The sequence below is a fragment of the Phlebotomus argentipes genome, unplaced genomic scaffold (genome assembly GCF_947086385.1).
Source record: "Phlebotomus argentipes unplaced genomic scaffold, Phlebotomus argentipes genome assembly contig_15, whole genome shotgun sequence".
NCBI classification, from domain to species: domain Eukaryota; kingdom Metazoa; phylum Arthropoda; class Insecta; order Diptera; family Psychodidae; genus Phlebotomus; species Phlebotomus argentipes.
Window position 1 is genome coordinate 14934727 of NW_026776181.1, and position 22582 is coordinate 14957308.

The 22582-nt window shown below is 39.7% G+C and overlaps 3 protein-coding genes across 8 annotated transcripts in view; 2 read left to right on the forward strand and 1 right to left on the reverse strand.

Annotated features, from left to right (window-relative positions):
* LOC132261440 (calmodulin-A-like) overlaps positions 1 to 22582 on the forward strand; it is a 44215-nt gene that overhangs the window by 10979 nt on the left and 10654 nt on the right. The window contains exons 1-3 of one of the 6 annotated variants that reach the window (XM_059760259.1): positions 6251 to 6472; positions 14585 to 14755; positions 17269 to 17310. The exons of 1 other annotated variant lie outside the window; for it this stretch is intronic. In XM_059760259.1, coding sequence (XP_059616242.1) covers positions 14666 to 14755; positions 17269 to 17310 — 132 coding nt within the window. In that variant the 5' untranslated portion in view covers positions 6251 to 6472; positions 14585 to 14665. Of the gene's footprint in view, positions 1 to 6250; positions 6473 to 14584; positions 14756 to 17268; positions 17311 to 22582 lie in introns of those variants that run through there. 4 more of the 6 variants (XM_059760258.1, XM_059760256.1, XM_059760257.1 and 1 more) reach the window with 4 other exon arrangements.
* Positions 501 to 1367, forward strand: LOC132263389 (chymotrypsin-2-like). Its single transcript, XM_059763125.1, has 2 exons — positions 501 to 555; positions 622 to 1367. Exons 1-2 carry the CDS (start codon positions 501 to 503, stop codon positions 1365 to 1367), a joined length of 801 nt encoding a protein of 266 aa, XP_059619108.1.
* Positions 17747 to 21101, reverse strand: LOC132261399 (troponin C-like). The gene is made up of 6 exons (XM_059760199.1): positions 20997 to 21101; positions 20098 to 20128; positions 19877 to 20020; positions 18164 to 18280; positions 17964 to 18095; positions 17747 to 17903 (listed from the first exon to the last, which is right to left on the reverse strand). The coding sequence occupies exons 1-6, from the start codon at positions 20997 to 20999 to the stop codon at positions 17875 to 17877; spliced, it is 456 nt and encodes a 151-aa protein (XP_059616182.1). The 5' UTR covers positions 21000 to 21101; the 3' UTR covers positions 17747 to 17874.

The following is a 22582-nucleotide window of genomic DNA, read 5'->3' on the forward strand; positions in this document are numbered from 1 at the left end:
TTATTTGAGAGGAAATCAAAGCCAAAATGTGGATAAGCACACGATTCGCGTGTGCTTATGGTATATTAGCTGGGATATGAAAATTTCTCTCTTCCGTGAACAAACTCGATTTAGTTAAAAGGAAAGAAAGCACGGAAATTTTCATATGCAATATAAAATCCAAGTCTTGAAAATCAAACAGTTATAACTCTGGTTCTATGGCTTCGATAGACAAGTTTGACCCCATTTTGGAAACGTCTCGATCTGGACTATCGAAATACATAAGAAATTATCTCAAAGTTGTGTTCCGGGTTTGGATTCTGTCAGCAATTAGTTAATGAGAATGTGAAAATTCACGAAAACTGGTTCTTCATCCCTGCAATATTGACGCAATTATTTGTTTATCGATAGTAAATTTGGTGATGAATTGCGGTGGTTCAGAAAGCTGTGATAAGATATGGTCAACTCTGGGAGCTTCTTATAAAAAGTCCCGCCTCTGAATCATGATCAGCATTTAAGCAATGTTGCTCAAGGTGATTCTGTTCTCGTTTTCAGTGCTGGCAGTTTCCAGTAAGAGTGAGTTTTCTCAAGTACAGTACACAAAAGATCCTCTTTGAGTCCACTGTGGTGTGTGTGTTTTAGGTGTCCCTGGATATTTCGGAGACAACTTCGAGGAGCTCACGAGAGACAGGGAAGGCTTCATTACCGGCGGTCAGGATGCAGCTTCTGGGCAATTTCCTCACGCGGTGTCCATCAGAACCACTGCCAATTCTCACTTCTGTGGAGGATTCATCCTGACCAATCGATGGGTGGGCACTGCAGCTCACTGCACGCTCAATCGCACGCCAGAAAGCGTCTGGATCATCGTCGGGGCACTGCTGCTGAGCAGCGGCGGTACGAATGTCTTCACCAATCGCATCGTCAACCATCCGGATTTCTATCCCTTGGACGAAGCCGGAGACATTGGTCTGCTTGAGACGCGAGATCCCATCATCTTCTCCGCAACAGCTGCTCCAATTCTCCTGGGATCCAATCACATCGGTCCTGGCGTCGTGGCGACCGCGATCGGATGGGGAAGAACGTTTCACGGCGCTGATACATTCCCGGACACGCTGCAGTGGCTCACCATGCACACCATCACGAACGAGGACTGCTACCAGAGACTGCCCTCCAACGATGCTCACATCCTGCAGGACAACATGGTGTGCGTCCTAACGGAGCCCGGCAAGGGCGTGTGCCAAGGAGATTCCGGAGGAGCACTCTTTGTCGGCAACACTGCCATTGGGGTAGCTTCCTGGATAATCGCACCTTGCGGCCAAGCATTTCCCGATATGTTTACTAGAATTTCCACCTATTACAACTGGCTTCTCGTCCAAATGGAGACTTAGTTCCGTTGAATAAACTTGGCAACCTCTTAATCAGTATTTCAGAGCTTCTTGAGAAGCTGATCGGTATCTCCACACAGCTGTATAAATCATGGAGTGATAGTGACTGGCGTCTGATGTCATAAACTCATGATAACTCAGCTTTGCAAGTCACTATCTGAGGAGCAAAACGAGCAAAATCACAGATCGTCACAAAGTCCTTAATATTATATTGTCCAAAAAGTGACGGACGGACGGACGGACGGAACGACAAACAGACACGAAAATCAAAAAATGTCTCCTCCCATTTTCGTCATATTTCGTCATTTTAAGGTTACCTTTCGTTTGGAATTGATTTTGAGAGGTTCGATTTTTTGCGCGATTATATGCAGCACATCTCTCTGCATTTTGAAATATCTCAGCCCCGAATTGAAATATCGCCATGATCTCAACGCCATTTGAAAGATCATTAAATTTTCATTGTTTTTTGTCTTAAGGTAGTTGTCTCGAAAACTGAAAGAAATATCGAATTTTTAGCACCAAAGGAAAAATGGCCAAAATTTCACAGGTGTCCTAACATAATTTTCGCTACTGTATATCCCATGCTAATAAAAATAGACAACTAATAAATTGCTGAACACGATTTGGATTGTTCATCCTGCGCGGGGCTCAGCATCTTAAAAGTCTTTCTTTTTCGCTCAACTTTCAGTTCAGTGAATTCAATTTGCTTGCAAAATAGCATTGTAAAAAGTTTATTGATACGCTTTGGCGTCACTCTTCCTCCTGTCTTTGCACCCATTCGACAACATTGCTTAGAGACACTTTCTTGAGAATTATGCGATGTCACTTGGATGAGAGAAGAAATCCAGATTTGGCGAAAAATCAAACAAGACATTCTTCTATACACACCCAAGATTTCAATGCAATCTTCTCGCATTCAATATATCTCAGAAATATATTTATCTGTGGGCTTTTGGCAAATATTGGGGTAAGATTGTTGAAGAAGAGAAAAAAAATCAATTTTTATTATTTCGTTACTTACGATGGCGTTGCGACAAGGCGAAGAATGCGTAAAGATGTGATTTGGGTTTTGTGGCGGCATTTGCAAATTTCCCCACACGCCATCTCCGCTTATCGCGCTCTCGGCGCTTCTGATATCTCTCTTATCGGTGTCACATAAAGCTTATCCACCGCCGCTAATATGCTGCCGCCAATCCATGTGAAATCCATGCAAAAAGGAGTTCTCTTCAGCACGGAATAATTGCTAATTTTTGCTCACACTCGCAACTTTGCTGTAATATTTGTCTCCGGGGAGCAATTTATGGGGGTTGAAAGACGCTAAGGCATGTCATAGTGAGCGAATTGTGGCGAAATGGAGCCTCGTAACAATTCCTCAGCCACCACACAAGACACTGATGCGGTCCTTTGAGATATGGTCCATTCATAATTAATTAAATTGCTTCATGAACTATTAGAGCCAAATGTCGGAATAAAACTTAACTCCTGGGCTGTTTGCGCTTCAACAATACAACCATAAAGAAGCATATGGCTCAACTTCCGGACGGCAAACGTTTCCACTGAGTCGCACATCCTGTTCGAGCGAGAACACCGGAAATTCCGAATGAGTATCTCAAGTTAATTGCATCTCATTGTGATTGAATCTTACCTCAATTGAAAATTGAGACAGAAGAAAGTCATCCTCACAGCTTTTCAAGCTGAATACATTTTATACATTTATGCAAGGGACGGATATTATGGTCAGAAGTGGTGTACAGCTTTAAAGGAAGTGTTTGAAATTGGAATTCACACTGCAAAAGCTTCTGTTTCAATAAATTGAGGCATTTTCTAATCAGTTATATTGCCTGTTCTAGGTTATGTGATTGATTTAAGACGTTTAAGTCAGATTCTGGTATTGAAATTACCCTCAAAATTGTGTTTCAACTGGAAATATTTCTCTTTCCTCTTGGCACAGTTGAGCATTTCTGCTCAAAAACAGCTTTACAGTCCAACATAACCTCAAAAAATATCATTTTAGCCGTTTTAGCCTAGATGAATGTCTCTTTATTTAGTTATTTCCGATGTTTGTACTTTAATATCCAGTAGAATCATTGTGATATTAAATTAGCCCAAGAAGGTTTAAAGCTAGTTTTCATAACCTCACAATTTGGTCAGATTTGTTCTTGGCGTTTTCCGAAGATAAAACTAGAAAATCAAGACAGAAATTGGTTTCATGGGCAAATCGGGAGACATTAAGATTAGTTTATACAATCTTAAATCTAAGAATTTGAAGAGTTTAAACTTCTTGATACGGAAAAAACCCGAATTAGACTGTGATAAGTTAGAATTGAGTGGTGATAAAGAGTTGAATGAGTTTAAAAAGCGACAGAAAGTGTCTTTTGAGGCGTTCAGAAGTGTTTGAAAGTGGTGAAGAGATTTGGAGCATATTATCTCATCCTTGCATTTATGCACTATAACCACATTGCTAAAAGTTCACTAAATTCAATTGGTAGCGTAGCAAAGCACTGGGAACGGAATACACAGTGGAATTTGAGGCTTCTAATTAAGAGATTTTAATGCTGTAACATGTCACCCCTGCTGCGAAATTAGGTTCAACATCAAAGCAATAAATTTCCATGCTTAATGCAAAGGTCCTCTGACACCCCAGGATCCACTTGAAGTGCTGGTGAAATTCACGGAATCTCCTTCCCCAAAATGAAAAACGTGCGGCTAAATAAACATTCCCATTGTAATCTTGAGGGGATGTTTTAAATTTCTTTCTTTGTATCTCTGAGAGTTGTGCCGAGGAATCCTCCTAAACGTCAGACAGAATAATTTATATTTGGATGTGAAGGCAAATCCTCAATTCATTGATTTTTATCAAAACACTTTTTTTTTGCAGAAGAAAAGTATCCCCTTAAGCCTAATGTGTTCGCAAGGAGTTTCCCCAAACCCACACACGCATTTTGTGTGTAGTGAAATCACTCTTCGTATTGTAAAACAATCACGTCTGGCATTTATTACTGGAAATTTATTTTATTATTATTTAATGCCTCGGGGCTATTTATGTCTCTAAGAGAGGCACTCGTGTGGCATTAACTGAAAATCCATCTTTCAAATCTCACAGTATCCAGCCGAGACACACAGCTAATAGTCAAATGCTGTTAGTTTGAATCTGCACTGAACTACCGCCAGAGCTTTCACTACTTTGGCTCTATTTCAGCAGCCAAGAGCTTTTGCCATTGCAATGAAACCATGTCAATGATGGGGAGCTTGTGAAGAGATTATGACATTGAGCAATCAAGCTCAATTATTTTTGGCACAATCTTCAATATATACTGATTGTACAATATGATTTCAGAATGTTATTTTATTGTTACTTTGTGCACTTCCTCTTCCAAAAAAAATTTGTGAAACAGAAGAAAGCATGAGATAATATTGTGTCATGCATGAGCAATAAATTCATTGCAAACTTAATAATATTCAACAATGAGAATGGTGTGTTTGCCAAAACGACCAATACGAGATGCTTTTCAATTGATTTTTATTATTTTCACCAATATTCCTGCTTCACTGCATTGCCAAGAATTTCTTACAATAACTGGCAGAAGGCTTCATCTTGGTGAAAAAGTCAAATAAATTCTTAGATTATGTACCAGTGAATGGGTAGAGCATTTTCAATATTGGACACACTTTCAGTATGTGGAAGGAGGGAAAATTCTCTCGAGCGCCTTTCCTTTTGCCTCCAATTTCGTGGGATAGCTCGGCTCTCCCATTCGCAAGAAATGAGCCGATAAAAGAGCCACTGGACTACCCTTGGCATTAGTATCTGATGTGGAAGCTCGCCTTCACCCAAATCCACCCTCCGCGCTCGCTGGTGTGAGTCCGACTGGAGGAGCCACGATATAAGATGGTATCAGCTGAAATGTAATAATTCTTGAGGTGTGTGAGGGCAGCAGAAAAAAAAATTGATCCACATTCCATAGTTGCAGTGTAGTGGTGGGCAATGCACACATAAGGCCATCACGGAGGGGAAAGTGTTTACCCGCGTGAAACAGCATGATGCGTGCGCACTCCGACCCATTCTCGGATGCCTCAATGGAGCAGACAAAATATAATGTGGCCCGTTGTCAAGAATGCTCCATGCTGGCAACACACCAAGCCACTCACCCTCACGAGACACAGTCCTCATGGCCCATTTTCCCACCAGAAGCACCCCAAATCCCTCGAGAGCTTACGTATGTACATGTAAAAGCGTGCAGTCGAAGGTACACAGCTCTCTCGAGGAGGAAGACAAGCTGGCCAACTTCTAGTCGACTCCGCAAGACAAATAGAAGCAGCATTCGTCACAAATTCAATACTCGCCTCAAAACCCAATCATATCTATTACTAATTCAGATATTCACACTTGTTTTGTTGGCTTTCCGATGAGCTTTCTGAGTAAACACGAGGGAAGCAACTCATTGGACAAATACAAACTATTTCACTCAATTGTATATATTCTGATGGTTATTTTAATAGTTTGCTGAACTCCCCTGAAAAGTGCTCTGTCACTCCTATGAGTGATTTTCCTGGTGGCTTAGCAGCGAGTGGGAAATTCACAAATCATTCCAATATAGTGAGGGGGGGGGAGAGAAAATATGCTGTCCATCTGTGAATAGTTTACTCAATTTTCTGCATAATCTCGGGAAATTTGGCTAAATATTTCAGCCCATGAGTTGGCGATAGTGCGACCAACACAACGACACTGCCAAACTCTTGTATTCCACGAAAAGGGGCTGTGAAATCGTATGAAGAGTCCTCCGTGGCGCGCGTATGCTCGTATATGTAACGAGCGGGGAGCTTTTTGGGAAGGGAGTTCTGTACTTATGTATATGAACGCGCAACGAAACTTTTAGACACTTAGTCCACCGGCGGACGTAAACCCGAGCCAACGTCTGCGAGGAGCATTCCTCAAGCCATATAAGAATATCAGAGAACGGCCAGTAAAAGAGTGTTGTGACTAATTGTTTATCACTGCGAAAATTGGTGATCAATCTCGAGAGAGAGAGAGAGAGAGAGAAGATTATTGTCATTTCCCAAATTAGTGATATAATTGCTCAATAAGGCTTCCACTGACTCGTTAGTAATTTGTGTGTGTGAACTTAATGTAGAATTAATTGAACATAACACAGCGAGCTTTTATGGGGGAGGAAAAGAAAGCTCCACTGTAAGACAACCTTTGGGACGTTCAAGCGCGTGGTGTTCGTCTTGTGAGGAGTATTTAACACTTTTGGGGGATTTTGTAGTGCGAAAAAATCTTACGTAACCGCCTAAAATGATGGTTTGATTCTTCCCAGCGCTGCACTCTAGAAGCCCTTGCATCTCAAGGAGCTCAAGGGTTGATTTGCCACCAAGATAATCCCCTCGAATTGCTCAAGTGTCGAGCAGCGAGTGATATTTTCTCACCCACTTAATCACCTTACATTCAATTATGTCTTGAGGAGTCAGTTTGTTTGAGAACTTATTTGAGACTTCACGTCTCTTATATGTCTTGGGATTATTTTCACGCTCTTCCCCAGTGTCTGATTTCGCAGTGTTTTCCAGCGCGAATTCCATCAAGGAAAACAGCCTCCTTGTTCGGCATAAAAAAAATATGAAAAATTGTGTGTCTTTCATGGGGTGGCAGTAGAAGTTGTGGTGGTTTGAGTGATTTTCCGCCGTGACGAGAAACTTGAAGAAATCCTCAAGACATTTCCTGACGCCTCCGGCGAAGGTGCACAGAAAAGACGCACCTGCGGTGTAATAAATGATATATCCATCCACGGCACATTTACGCGAATCGGGGCGGGAAGGAGAGGAGCTGGTGGAGAAGAAGGAATCGGATTTTGTGTCATTAGTGGTTGGAATTGTGTGGCATAAGAAATTATTTGCATCACGCAATAAAGATTCTACGATAGCCTGATTTTTCCTATCGATGGCGCGCAGACCTTCTAATGATGATTGAAAGCCCCACATTTTCACTCCGCCGCCCTGCAATTATTTTAATAATTCGCCCACCCAAGTCACTAATGTCTCGTCCACTATATTGTGTTTTAATTTGCGGAAATTTTTATGACACGTCCGAATCAAATTGAAACTTGAGCGCAACACACACAACAATAATACAAAAGTTTGTAAGCGCGCAGCAGAGGAAAACTGAATTGGTCTCTATAATGCCCCAGGAAGTGGGAAAAAAAAGGTGGTGTACATTTTCCGGGGGGCAAATGAAAACCCTATAAAGTAATTTTTCGAGCATCGCATGGCTCAAAATGTGGACGTACGAGGGAAAAATTGCTGTAACTTTTTCTTCGGGCCACCGAAACATATGGCGCTCACCCATAACTCACTTAAATCACAGATTTCGCCGTTTTATTTTGACCCAACTAAAAAATTTACAACACTTAAGAGAGTGTTTTCACTGTGAATGAAGAAACTACACTATATTTGGCTTCCATTCACTCTCGCGTGCCTCTAATGAGATCAATGTTCTCTGGGAAGCTTCAAAGCTCGCATTGGCGCAAATGTGTCACCTAAAACTTATTTACGATCTCCTCTAGATTATTCCATTTCCTCCCCGGCGTGTGAAGAGTGACGTGTCTTGCACGCTGAGGTGAAATATTGGGGAGATAATTGAAAATTCCATCCTTAAAATAAAACAGTAAATCACCCCACAGATTTTCCAGGGCAAAATCATTTATCATTGAAGTGTGGAAACAAGAGCGATCTCATGCTTGCAAATTAAACACTTTAAGAGGACAATTGAGGGATGGCTTCTGCAGGAAATCCGCAAAACTCTGTCTATTGGCTGAGACTGTTTTCTGACTTTGTTGCTGTTTTGGAGGAGAAAAACTTCTCAATTAGGATAATTCCGTATTTGTTCGTGCAAACTGTGTGGATTTAATCATTAAAATTCACATAAAACGAGGGCCGCATGTTGGACTTGTGGGTTGGCGTCACTTAATGCTGAATGATTAATCAGACACGCAATTGTGACGGAACATCGCAAAGCTCTGAAAGCTCGACGTTCATGCTTGTATGGAAATCTGTATACATTTCAATTTAAAGCCACAAACACAGCATGATTTCCATATTTCTACTGTACGCAAAACATGATATTTAATTTAATTGCGAATAGTTGAGCAGCAAATCAATGAATCTGTGTGAACTTGAGTTCAGTAAATTGATAAATCGTGTGCATTTCTTTTGCACAACAATCAATGGGACAATTTTCGAAAAGCTCCACAGAGAGATTTCATTTTCTGTCCAATTTTTTGATGGCGAAAACCCAATTTTGCAGCAAATGTGAAGATTATGATTTAATCTGATAAGGAGAAATGGGATTTTATATCATGTAAGTTCTCTACTTTAATTTCCCGAGAGGTTTTCTCATCTTCAGCAAAGCTCTCAAAGTTTCCATTGCACCGAATGCGGTGTTGTTTTTTTTCTGAGAAAAAGCTAGCTTTTGATACGCTGAGTTTTCTGTCATACGATAAGCTTCCGCTCGCGCGAGACATCAAACAGACTCTTTTTGCTATTACAAAAAAAAGGACTCTTTTTTTGCTATTAAACCATCATGCATCAGCCAAATTATCAAAGATACACGGCGTGAGATAAAAATTGGTATGAAATTTTCCTGGTCCAAAATGCACATAAATAAATTCTCTCACTGTGCTTTGCACATATTCGCCGCTATTCACATGTTACGACTGTGTGTGAGCGCAGTAAAAAATTTGGTGGAAATTTGAGGAATCCATAATAAAAATGAGGAAATGAATGAGAATAAAATATACGGGGAAATTATCAGTTCACGACGCTTTGTTCGGGTGGTGTTTTATTAAATTTTAAATCCTCCTACAGGGATTTTTATGGCGCATAAAACGCAATTTTGCCTTAAAATTTAAATGCGCTGAGAAGAGCATCTCATTCTTGGGTGTTTTTGCCCATGCTGTAAATGAGAAATCGCATGATTTTGAATGCTTTCTGGCCACGATAGCATCAATCGAAATCAGTAAATCGCTTTTATTATTCCTTCCATGAGCACGCTTTCACTCTTGCCATTCAATTGATTGCAGTGCGGCTCATATAAGGTTTAGCATGAAACACATTTCATATGCATTAATATTTTAGTGCGGCACACTTTAAATTACATGGGAGAAGGACGATAGATTAGTCATTCGGTGGTTTTGGGGTTCGTGCAGCAGCTTGCCAGATTGTAAATAATTTTAATTGCATTAACCAAAGCGCATGAGAGGGTGGGAAAAGTCAGTATGTTTTCTCCCCGGTCGTTTTTATGCACTGCGCCAAGATCGCACGAGACATAATTTTTAAATTGAAAACATCAGCCTTAACATCAGCCGTAAATGCCGTACAAGGTGTAATAATTGAGCTTTACACCACACACTCCTTAAGTGTGGGTGCAAAGTGAGCACATAACCAGACCTATTTACCATGCCCGGAGTTTGCTTTGGCGCTCTTGACGGTTGAAATGCCGGATTTAGTTTGGCACGCAATTAATTTGCAACACGCAGAAGCGTGTTCAGCTAATATACATCTGTCAGGTTAAGGGTGGCTCTAATAAATCGGCGGGCGTTCGCAGGCCCAGTTAATTAGTTTTGCTTTTTACACACGCCCCCCGCCGAGGCAATCCTCATCTGGGAAGCCGATTGTTCGATGCATCAAAAGCCGTGGTCCTTTGTGTGGAAATCCCCAGAAAATTTAGCTGCCAGAGATGAAAATACGGGTTGCATTGAAACGATGCCTGGCAGTCGATTCTAGCTGCCAATGTGTTAGGCAAACATTATTCTGCGAATATTGAGTTGTTTTCAACCCCAAAATCTATAGAGAGTCGATTTAACGTGCGGCAAGGGGGAGATAATATGTCTTAAACACTAACAAATTTGTCTGACACTTCTACAATATGAAATTTGTAGTCTGTTTTCACATTATTTCACAAATTGTAATCAATCTCTTGAGGTTTCATTAAATATTTCTATAAAAATCGACTCAAAACCTCTGTTTTGGACATCTTTTCTGATCATAACCCCAAAAATACAATAAAAAGATCTTCAAAAACACAATTCGAAAGCTTTCTGGATCACAAATCATCTTAAAATTGCTGATTCACAGTCAAAATTATCCAGAAAGTTGTCTAAATGAACATTTTTCAAGTACAACAGATTAATTTTGAGGTTATGTTCTTTTTTAATACAATTTGCACTGTTTCTTGGGATCCAAGGATCAAAAAAGCAGTTAATTGCTTACAAATGCTTAATTCTGTCAAAGACTAGCAGAATTTATGTACTAGAATGCGAATTATTCACTAAATCTGTCCTTAATTCATTACATAACCTAGAAAAAAGATTATTACGTTTGTTTTTGCGAGAAAATCGAAGGAAATTCAGAAAATCTCGATGATTTGTCTGTAAAAGAAGCACTCAGGAAAGGAATAATGTAAGTTTTTCAACACTTCCACTCCTTAAGTACTTCTTCTGCGCAGTACATCACTTCTGACTGTATTATCTCCCCCTTGACATGTGGTGTTCTTGCCAAAGTATTTTTGTGTGCAGTGAAAATACAGATTAATTAATTTGAAATGTGAAAGAAAATATTTCTCACGAAAGTCTGCAATTTACTTGCCCATCTTTCTATCGCTCTTCTGCAAAAATTATGCGGCTGTGCTCATTAAAAAAGTTCATAACATCCCCATTTAACATAATAAAGTATCAGCAGAGTTTGCAACAAAAATTTCCCAGCTATATTGTTGAATTCGCATAGAGAGAAATTGCATTTCTCTCATTTCACCGCATATAATGAGAAGTTAAGCTTGGAAAGGAGAAATGACAAAATAGGGACAAAATGCAAATACAAATTCATAAAAAAAAGGACTCTGGACTTGTCGAGTCTCTTCAGTTGATAAAATTCCATGAGGGAAAATGCTTTCCGGCGGCCAAGAATCTGCAGCAACAACCGCATTAAATTCATGTATCTTGAGCATGGGAAGAAGAAAACACTCTATTGCAATTTATAACGCCCACTTGACACAATTACAAGCCGCTTGTATTCTTCACACCCTCCACCTTGACAGTGGGAGGAAGTTTGTATCTCAAACCAGGGCGCCTTTCGTGTGCAGAATGCCCAGGGAAAGTTGGTGCAATGAGGGAAGCAAGATCTCGTTTTCATCAACTCTAAGAAAGTCAGTTCCTCCGCAGCGACATTCTCTCCTCCGCATCTCGCCATTCCTCTGCCATGTGCTATTTACATTTAAATATTCGTGAATGAAGTGCTCGGAATGCAAATTGATAGTGCAGGCGGGCGCTGAATAGAGTGAAGAAACCATTATTTGGTAGCCATCATCATCCTACACTGCAAATATTCACCTCTCTCTGCATCGAATTATATTGAGTTATTGTGCTGCATGAATTAATTAATATGTAAATGATGTGGAGTGTGTGCTGTGCACACAAATTGCTGAAGGATAAATGGATTTGGGTTTACAGTGTGACCTGCAGCAAATCATTATATCAAACAAATCCGGAAGATCCTGCCGTTCACATGGCTAATGACGAGCCTTTTGTCGTGCTCCAACACTGAGATTGTTGAGTCTAACACGCCAGCAGATGAAGCAAGTTAGTCTGCTGGCAAGGAGGAAAAGTGACCTATTTGCAGGCCAGCCATTAAGAAGTTAGAAGTGGTGCTTTTCCCGCTTCTTTCATGCATTCACTTCCCGTATATCTTCTGGGCTAACAAAGTGCTTGTCTGCCTCGCGAGGATTAATTCACAACTGTGCTCACGAAACATTTTTATGTGAATGTAAAAATGTCTAATTTGCTGGAAAGAAACGATGCCTTTTTTTCCCTCCCGCCGTCGTCGTCCTGAAATTCATCCTTACGTGACTTCACTGTGATAGGACGTAAATTATAGTTAAACGCCTTGACATATATCTTCCTGCACGCTGCAGTTATGATATTACAAGCGAAGAAATATGAAAATATCCAACATATAAACTGGCAGAATTGCACATAAATTGCAAAACCTCATGAAAATTTTGGGAGCACTATTGCAATTTGCTTTGAGGTTCACCTGAATTCACCTCTTAACAATTTCTCAGTGCACTTTTCCGCACATTCATTGGAATTGCAGAGCACCAAATATGGTTAAACACAGAGAATTCAGATAAAACCATAAATCCGAAACTTTTACGGTGTAATTTTAATGATTTATATGCATTTGAGCATTTTTAGAATTGGTCAAAATTTATGCATATGGAAACAATACAGAGAAGATTGCATTCAAAATCGTATAACAATTAGTAAATTTTCAAAATCTTCAACCATTTTCAGACACAATTTGTGCAATTTCGGAAAAAAAAATTCTATACAATAAAATATTTATCATATTAGCATACATTTTCTGCACTTTTTCTCTTCATCCATTCATTCACACAATTAATATATTGTTGAGGGAAAAGCGCTCCGAAACATGCCATGAAAATGTGATGAATTTGCACAATAGCAGGAAACATTTTCCCAATCGCGTCGATCTGCTCTATCGAGGACGAAAAAGGCTTGCAGTGTATTTGAATAAAAGTGAAATTATAATTGGGCATTGGATTATATTTTGTCACGGACGATGTCTGAGTGGCGCCAAGGCGGCGTCACACAGCACTAAATTTTATGTAACTCATCTTCAATGAAATTCTGTGAGTACATATGCAGCAGCAGAAAACTGGGAAACAAGTAGACTTTAGGTAAGAATTGCATTTGGTGTGCCAAGAAACGCAATTCTTACCCATCCTTCGACGCCATCAAATGCAATTTTACGCGAAGCCGAGGGGAAGATAATATGTCTTAAATGGTGTACACACTTCTTAACACTTCCAGCACTTGAAATTCTTAGACTCTTTCCACGCTTATTCACAAATTATGATCAATTTTTAAGGTTTCCGTCAAATATTTTTGCCAGAAACCAGTGAAAAACGTTTTTTTGTACATCTTTTCCGACCATAACCTAAAAATAGCCCTAAGAAATCTTTAAAGTCACCGCACAGTAGCTTTCTAGATTACCAAATCATCTGTTATGTTTTGCCAATGAACTCAAAATTGCTAATTCAGACTCCAAACTGTCCAGAAAGTTCTTTAAATAAACATTTTCTAAATCCACATTATTCTTTTTGAGGTTATGTTCAATTTGGTTCGATTTCATTGCAATTTGCAGGGTTTATTGGCATAAAAATGCAGAATTCCGCCGATGAACACAAGAATTGATGTGTTAGAATGTGAAATACTTACTAAATCTATCCTTAATTCATTACATAACCTAGAAAAAAGTTTATTACGTATGTTTTTGCGTGAAAATCAAAGAAAATTCAGAGAATTTTGAAGATTTGCCAGTAAAAAAGCAGTCAAGATAGGAAGATTGTAAGTTTTTGAACAATTTCCACTTCTTAACTACTTCTGCTGAGCTGTACACCACTTTTGACTGTATTATCTCCCCCTTGCGCGAAGCCACGGAGTTTCAGAATGAAAACTCTGCTCCAGACTTCCACCTCTACTCTATTCTGAACTCTTTTCCTTGTGGTAAGTGGGAAATGCATTAAATAATCAGATTGAAGTGTGCTATTGGCGAAGTTGGTCAGAAGCAAGGTGGCCGAAAAAAAGAACGTGGAAAATCCTTCATTACTCATTAAAATAGGACAAGCGAGACTGAAAAAGTGGCACTTTTGTATTGATTTTCACGTTGAAATGCATTTTATTGCCTCAAAAGGATTTGACGTTGCAAGGGTTGGCGTTTTTTTTTGCGGGAGCACATGAAAAATGTGGTGCAGAAGCCATTTTCACTGATGATTTTCCACTGAGAAAGTCATCACGCTATGTCAGGTGGTTTTTGACGAATAAATCCTCCGCGTTCTAGTTAAACCGCGACTCTGTCTTTGAGTTCACACAGCGATTTGCCTCAGAGGTGGTTTAATTGACGATGCCGAGTGCGTCCAAAGGTGTTTACGGTGGAGATAAAGTGATAAGTAATACCACAATAAACAAGTCATAAATCTCAGGGGAGGATTTCAGTGGACACACTAATGGAATTAGAGCAATAAACCTTGTTCGGGGTGATGAGCAAGGGAGGAGTCAGTGATTGCCTTAATAGCATCTCCACATGGATTAATAAATCCCTCCTCTTCTCTTGTCGCACAAAACGCACCACAATTTTGAATCGCCCACTTTCAGTGATAGTAATATTAAGTTCAAACGTGTAAATATTCCAACGAGCATTTATCAACAAGCGAGACTACAAGACACTGTGTAAGCATGGCATTTGCCGCCGCTCGGATGATACTTAAGGACAAGCGGAGGAAGTCAAAAGACGATTTCACCCCAGCTGCAAGGACCCGCAATAAAGTATGTATCTATCCATCATGCTCACATATTTATGCGCAGCAGTGATTAATCGGAGTGAGATGTATCACATGCCGAATGGGGTTTTAGGGACCTCTTCTCTCGCTCAAAATGGCTGTACGACAACATTCACGAGGATTACAAATTGACCATTTACTGACATAACAAAGAGCGCCGCCAAATCTCCCAGCCATGAATATAAAATTATGTTGGGATTTGGGCTGTCATGAAGGATTATATTACAGAAATAATCATAATAATCTTCTGTGTAGCGCCAAGTAAACAAAAATTGCCCATCGTGATTAATCTTTCACACAGGTTGGCTGGAGTAATCTGTGGCAAAACAAATTATGCGTCTTCATAAAGCGTATTTTCAGCTGAAAATTACACATAATTAACCGTCAAATTGACAGTTGAAAGTAATAGGTGAAAATTGTGAGTTCTAGAACATTTCTCTCGTCTCTCTCTTTCTTAATGTCTTCGAGGAGCTCGACTTACTAAACTTGTCACACACACAGATAATCTCTTCTCATAGCCAAACTTGGTGATGAAGTGTCAAAGAACATTTTGGGGACATCTTAGCGAATGCTTTTGCGGTGAGAAAACTATACTTTCACCATTTCCGTGCCTCAGCAGACGAGTCCTTCTCAGGAAGAACCGCAGAGCAAACTTCCAAAGGCTCTGGCCAAAAAGGGACCCTAAAACTCTTACTATCTCAACCTTTCTTGGGGAGGATCAAAATTAATCAAGTTGTACATTGAGATGGGAAAATTTCGGTCAATTCCAAGAACTTATACAGCTTGTGTGGAAGAGAAAAAAAATGATACCAATGATACATTATGTTTTGTATTTATTTTAACACGAATATCGTGCGATATGATTTCTCCTTGAAGTGCGGAAAAATTCCTGAGAATGCAATAAAAATTGAATGGCAATAATTGGCTTCAAGGAGAACATATTGCTGGGATATCAGAATTCATTGGGTGATGTTCGGAAAGTCTATTTAATTTGCGGCCTTTGAAGCTGGCTTTCCTCCTTTAGGCAATTTCAAAGTCAGGACGATTTAGGTCAGCAGAATCCGCACAGCCTGGAGATTGTGAGAAAGTAACAATAATTTTGCAGGCTTTTCATATCTGTTGGGGCTGTTGGAGGGTGGCTACAAACCACTAATCTCTCGCCTCAGCTCCGCACATTCAAAGCATTATTGTATATGTACAGCAAAGTTTTCCATGAATAGAAACTGCTCAAGTATAATTTCCGGTGAATGTGTGCCATCGACGAAGACTCCTCAGCTTGAGAAGTGTGGGTGGGAATTCCCAGTTGGCTGGCAAAGTGAAGGAGTTATCTGATTTCGCTCTTGCAATATTTTGCACTTTGCACCATTAGAAAGTCGTTATGTATGAGCAGAGGTGATCCATAAATATTAAGGGAACACGCCTAAAGCTCTAATGAAGTCATCAAGTGCTGAAGCACGACGAGGAGAGCTTTCGGGGAATCCCTGAGCCACCCACACGATGATGAACTGTCCTCTCTCGAGGGAGGAAAATCTCTCCAAGACTTAATCGATAAATCGTGCGCTATCGAAAATGCATATGTATGTGGGTCAGGCGAACTTAGCATTTTCCAGTGGAAAACTTCGCTGTGAGGTTGCAGAAACAGGTCAATTGCGAACTGCCTGAAAACACCCAGTGCCGTCAGTAATGCCGCTCGATGATGAAAATTGTATGTCTGCAGGACTTGCAGTTCACTTTTGACCTGCAAATAAGGAACTTTCAGGCGCTCAATCAAATGCTTTTCACTCTGTGTGGACAGAAAGTCAATTTTGGCCATCGAAAACGTGACGAAATGGATTTATTATTCAAAGGGGAAAATGCAGAATGGATTTTATTCACTTTCCCCACTGGATATTGTTGTGAATTATCACATTTCCACATCATTATGATTTCAGATTTATCATCAAATTGAATTTTGTTTTGAGTGTCCAGCATTTTCCCACGTGAAATTCTTTTGATGTTCTGCGGTATTTTGTCATAAATTGTTTGACAGATGTTTCAAATTTACATGTGAAGATGTTAATAAATAGAGTGCCAAAGATCTGGATGTACATAAATTCTCAAAACATTTCCTCAAAACAGCTGTCCAACATTAATAATGGCCTTTTAGTGTTTCTCCTAATTCGCGTGAATGTCTTTAAAATTATATTCGCATTATTTATGAATGCTCAAAATGAAGGTTGAACTCAAAACTGACCTCAGAAACTGGACTAATCTGAAATTCTGCATCCACACACTGTCCAACGACTCACCCAAGGCTTTAATTATCCTGTCAAAGAGGATGTGTAGTTATAGCAATGAGTAAATGTCGTAAATGGTCTTCCATTTCTCTCTCTGTAGTTTGTGTGTAAATAAATAGCGTAGGAGTGAATTGTAAATGTGTTGGCTTAGGCAGAATCTATCCTTTAACTCTCTGTAACATCTTCCTTCTGTGATACTATCAATTTTACCGATTTATTTCAGGCCAGAAGTGTCAGCACAAGTAGCTTTAGGAGTCTGAGCCAGGTGAAAAATCAATCAGTAGATTTTTCTCACACGAATGTTCTCGTTTCATGCGAGTTTTGCTCAAGTTGCTCCACGATTGGGCCACTTTTTTAATCGTAGAAAACACAAGATTTCATTATACTTTTTCTGTGCGAAAGACATTGCGGAAAATAGACGGTTATGAGATTGTACAGTTGAATAATATATATATAGAATAGATAACATTGCTCTCCTTTCTGTATGGCATTTTGCAGTGTTATTGCATTTTGAGGGCTGCAACTATTGCTTTGTAGTATTTTCTTGCCGCAAATTTACATAATAGACGCTCTCTACTTTTCCTTCTCTTCCGATAAATGCTTCTTGCAGTGTGCAATTTAAATTAGAGATCCTTGATTGCTAGAAACTAATCTTGCCTTCGTGAATATTCAGCAAATTCTCCTTTCAGTGCATGCAAACATTTTGGAATTGTTGAAAAAGGATTTATTGTAAAATTTGTTCTCTCTGAATGACATTAATTTATTGCAGTCCAAATATTTCCGTGTGTGAAGATAAAGTTTGGATAAAAAATTTCACTTGCAACGCCACTTAATCGCCTGTCATCATTTCCATGAATTCTGTTAATTGAAAAAGGTCGGTTATTTGAGTGTTTGAGAGCGTCTTGAGGCGATTCTTACCGTCGAAGTCCACCGTGCCGGAGGAATCGGTGTCGATTTCGGCGATCATCTCGTTCAGCTGATCGCTCGTCAGCTGATCATCGAGAGCGGCGAGAATCTCACGGAGTGAAGACGTTGGGATGTAGCCATTTCCTGTGCGAGAGAGTGGGTTAAGAGCCGTGAGATTTCCGGAGTCTGCGGAACATGAATCATAGTGATACCTTCTTTGTCGTAGAGACGAAACGCTTCCTTCAGCTCCTTCTGGAGTGCCTCGTCATCCTCCTCGGCGAATCGACCGGCCACTCGACAGAAGGCATCAAAATCCAATTTTCCCGAACCTATTCATGGGCGAAAGAGTGATTTACATTATATGATATTAATGTAATCCGTGATACACCAAAAATTTGTCCTATTTCAATACATATTTCACTACAGAGCCAGAAGATTTACATGCTAAACACTGTAAATCACTGTGTTTTGTGGGATTGCGAGCGGTTATTATGAAATTCTCAGACATCATTTTCCTCCAATTCCCTGGGCGCTCGGCGGAGAGCGAAGAAAAATGGTGAAAATTAAACTATTTTTCTGCGGGCGCGAATCCATTTGTTTGACTGTGAAATCTCAAGCTGTGAATCATCATTAAATGAGTTCAAGGTGCTGATAAATGTATTTCTGTAGCACAACCTCGTGGAGAAAAGGCGAAAAATGGTTTTATCGAGCCCAAAAGGAGTCCCTAAAATGGGAATTTATAACTGGCGCTCAGCCGGAGTGTGAAGGGAAAAAAGTGTTCTTTCTGGTGAAATTTAATTTATCATATCTCCTTCCGTCTTCTCCCCATTGGCAGCCCATACACAGCTCCTTGAGTCGTATATCATACAGTCCAATCTCAATCGCCGAGTGTCTCCTTTTTATGGGACTTTGCGCCTCTCCCACAAACACTATTGAGACACCACGACTGCCATATATTGGCATAAATCACCAAATTTCTTCCCCCACTCAATAACATATTTCCCAATATCTGCAATCTGCTGCCTCTCTGTGGATTGTTCTAACCATTTTTCCACGCCAATTTCCCTCCGCGCGTCGCTCGCACAAACCCAATTTCACTCTTTAAAAACCCAGAGAAGTTTTCCTAGAGAACAGGTGAACCACTTCGGGCTACAAAATCAAGTCCAGAATTTGCACAATTGCGCTTCAAATGTGCGATTTTCTATTCCCTCAATTTCAGCGTTAAATACTTTCAAATAGAAAACTTATGTACAGTGGCGAGATTTTAAATAGCACCCCCGCGGCTCTGAGACATAATTTTCCCTCATTAATAAGTAATTACCATGCAAAGTTTGAAGAAATTCTGCCTAATCCTTGATCACTTTGTGATATCAAAACTGAGCCAAAGCAGAAAACAAGTCGAGATTTTAAATAGCGCCGTTTCAGAAACCTTTGATTATTAGTCCATTATATTTGTTTTGGGTTCTTAAAATGGTTTAAATTAATTCGAGGTGTCTTCAGGATAATTTTCCTGTTGATTTTCATTCCTTATCTCCACTTTATAAGTGTTTGATATCAAAATTTGATTAGGTGAACAATACGCGATTTCAAAGGATCGTACGGAGATTTTTCGACTGCGCCAGAAGGGACAATTAATCAGGGAAATAACCAGAAGGACCTCTTATCCCAGCAAGAGAGTTTGGAGCGCAATTTACCGCGGAAAAAGGGTTGTTTTCGCGAAATTGTTCAGCAGTTTTAGGTGAATTCCAACATGTTTGCTTCTAAGTTCCTTTAGGAATCGTTTTCTAAAGTCCCCTCTAATCCTTTTACTATCGAGAGGAACAAATTTCATGAATTTAGGACTAAACTGTTGAAATTTCTGCTCAAATTACCTCCAAACTTCCCCTAAATCATTGGGGGTGTCTTCGCAGCGGAAAAGTGCTTACCTTCGGCATCTTCAGCCACAAGCAGCGACTCAAGTTCCGAGTCATCGTAAGTGTGGCCTAATGTGTTCAGGATTGTGCGAACTTTCTCTTTCTCAATGCGGCCTGTCTTGCCCGAGTCGAACATGGAGAAAGCTCGGCGGAATACTGAAAGGCGCGCGAGAAAATGCCATGAATTTAAATTTTCCCATATTATGCTTGCCATCAGAGTGGAGAAAACTTACACTGCACCTGCTCTGTGTCCAAAGCGTCAGCCTGGGCGTGAGAGGGAAGAAAAAAATTGAATTCGCATTAGCAAAAGGTATATCTCACTTTCAGCCCTTTCACTTAAATCCATTTCCCACACAGAATTCCCATTGCATTTCAGCATCTTTTCAGTCTATAAAATCGATTATGTCACTCCGCAGGCTTTTGTCCTCTGCAGACCGTCGGCGATGCACAGAAGAGCGCGCGTAGTTCAAACAATGGTTGGAAAATTAGCATTTTTCAGCCACTCCGATGATGGATGAGAATTAATTTCCCCACACTGTCAGAGAGTGTCAAGTTGTATTTTCACATGGAGCTTTGCAAAAATAGCACGCATCAGATTTTTTTTTCATTCTATATAGAAACTGTCCATGACTGGGGAAAATGCAATTTTCCCCGCGTGTCAATATTAAAGTGAAATTAGATGAAATTAAGTGCAGCAAAGTGTGCAGCAAAATAAGTCCCAGCTGAATTTCTCCTTGATTTATCGTTCAATTAATTAACAATGAAGCTTTGACAAAAGCTCCACAAATAATACGAAATTGCAAAAACACCCGCACTGGTTTTATTTCACTTGATATTATATTAATTTCATAATGTTCACTTGCAAAATAAATATCAATTTCAGCCCAATGCTAATGATGAATATATTTACATGGAGAATCACTTAATTAATATATATATTTGGGGTGGAAAATACTTCATGTATTTTATTTGCTGTTCCCTTTTATGTTTTCTCATTAAAAATCGGCTTTTATCATTTCGGGCAGCTATCACAGATTTAATTAAATGTAATTTAATCCCAATATACACGCGGAATGGATTTACGCTCGTGTGGGCAAAATGCAGATGATAAATCAATTCGGGATCTACTGACCATTGTTAAAGGATTGCGAGTTCGGGAGGCGCCGAGAAGAGAGAGGATCTGAATGGTGAAACAGAACCGTCGACGGACCAAGTGAAACTAATGCGATTTGGGCTGAGAACGAGCGGTTCTACAGCTATTTTCATGGGGGGGGCTTTATAATGAATTAAAATTCCAGTGGTTTTCCGATGTGTCTATTTACAAGAAGGCGTCTCGCGAAGGAACACCCCCTCGCGCGACTCTCTCGCTCTGGCGCTCGCCAAAGTCAAGTTTAATTATGTACGAAAATAAAATAAATAAAAACAAAATGCTGAGTCAAAAGGAAAGAGGTCACGTGGCGGAAAATCGTGCTGAGAATATACATTTTTCAACCTCTTCTTAACCAATAACATTGTCTATCCAATCTATCTTCCATCATTTCATTCTCACTTACCACACACACTTTTTCTTCTCTCTTGCGCGTTCTCCCTCTCACTCTGTCGTCGAGGGATAAATGACATGCTAAATAACAGAATGAATCAACTCATAAGAGGCACAAAAATCCGCGCCTCGCGTAGGATTTTTTTTTCTTCTTCTTTAACACAAATTATAATTGAAGTGTGGAAAATTGCTTGCCGCAAGATTTGTAAGTCGTAAATTTGGAATAACGATCAGATAAAATTTTTTAACAATAAATCCTGGGCAAATATTTCCTCAACTTTACAGCTTTTTGCCTGAAAATATATTTGCATTCCAATCCAAAGAGACACATTTATGGTTTATTATTTTGAGTTGGGAAAATCCGTGTCAAACTCGAGTTAAAGGTACGTAAAGTACATTGTAAGAATAAACATCGATTTGTGGAATGTCTTCACACATGAGGAAATTCCATCAATTCTTTCGTGACTTTCCTGCATTTTGCGAGGGGAAAAGACAGACTTTTCAATGCTCTGGAGTTATTAGCGCGTATTCTTTCGCCTTCACGTGATTCATTTAGCCAGAAATTACATTATAAACTCTTCCGCACACACATTCGTCATCCTCAGCATTCTACACGTTCGCATATGTGAGGGAAAATTCACTTTGAATCACACATCCTGTATTGTGGTTTTCGAGGGGAATGTAATTTGGCAATTTTGGTTAAGAGGATGTCACATGAGTGGAATTTGCCGAGAGTGTGTTTATTAAGTGCGAAAGAGTGATGGATGGATTCTCTCGAGTTGAGCTTTCATTCTCGCACATCACCTTCAATGCACTTCTAATGCATTTCTGTGGCACACGAATTCGCATTTGCAATTTAAAACACACTCCATTTTCCGTGCTTTTCATGCCATTTCACAAATTGACACGATAATTTCCGATGAAAAGCAAGGGAGAGATAATATGCCGAAAATCTGTACACCACTTTCAGACACTTACACGAATTACGAAGAAGTTAAAGCTCTTCAAATGCTTAGATTTTGGATTGTAAAAATTGATTTTGTCATTCTTTGATTCGTTCATGGCAAATTTGTGTCTTGATTTTCTAGTTTTCTGTTTTAGCAAAGGTAAAAACATTTTTATCAAATTGTGAGGTTATGAATGCGACTTTAAGATCATTCTTCTCCTAATTTGAACCT

Coding starts and splice junctions, on each gene's coding strand:
- LOC132261399 (XM_059760199.1), bottom strand. Junction 20,021..20,097: donor GGACACAGAGCAGGTGCAGT/GTAAGTTTTCTC, acceptor CGCGCCTTTCAG/TATTCCGCCGAGCTTTCTCC. Junction 18,281..19,876: donor TGTGGCTGAAGATGCCGAAG/GTAAGCACTTTT, acceptor GCCCATGAATAG/GTTCGGGAAAATTGGATTTT.
- LOC132263389 (XM_059763125.1), top strand. CDS start 501: ATGTTGCTCAAGGTGATTCTGTTCTCGTTTTCAGTGCTGGCAGTTTCC. Junction 556..621: donor GCTGGCAGTTTCCAGTAAGA/GTGAGTTTTCTC, acceptor TGTGTGTTTTAG/GTGTCCCTGGATATTTCGGA.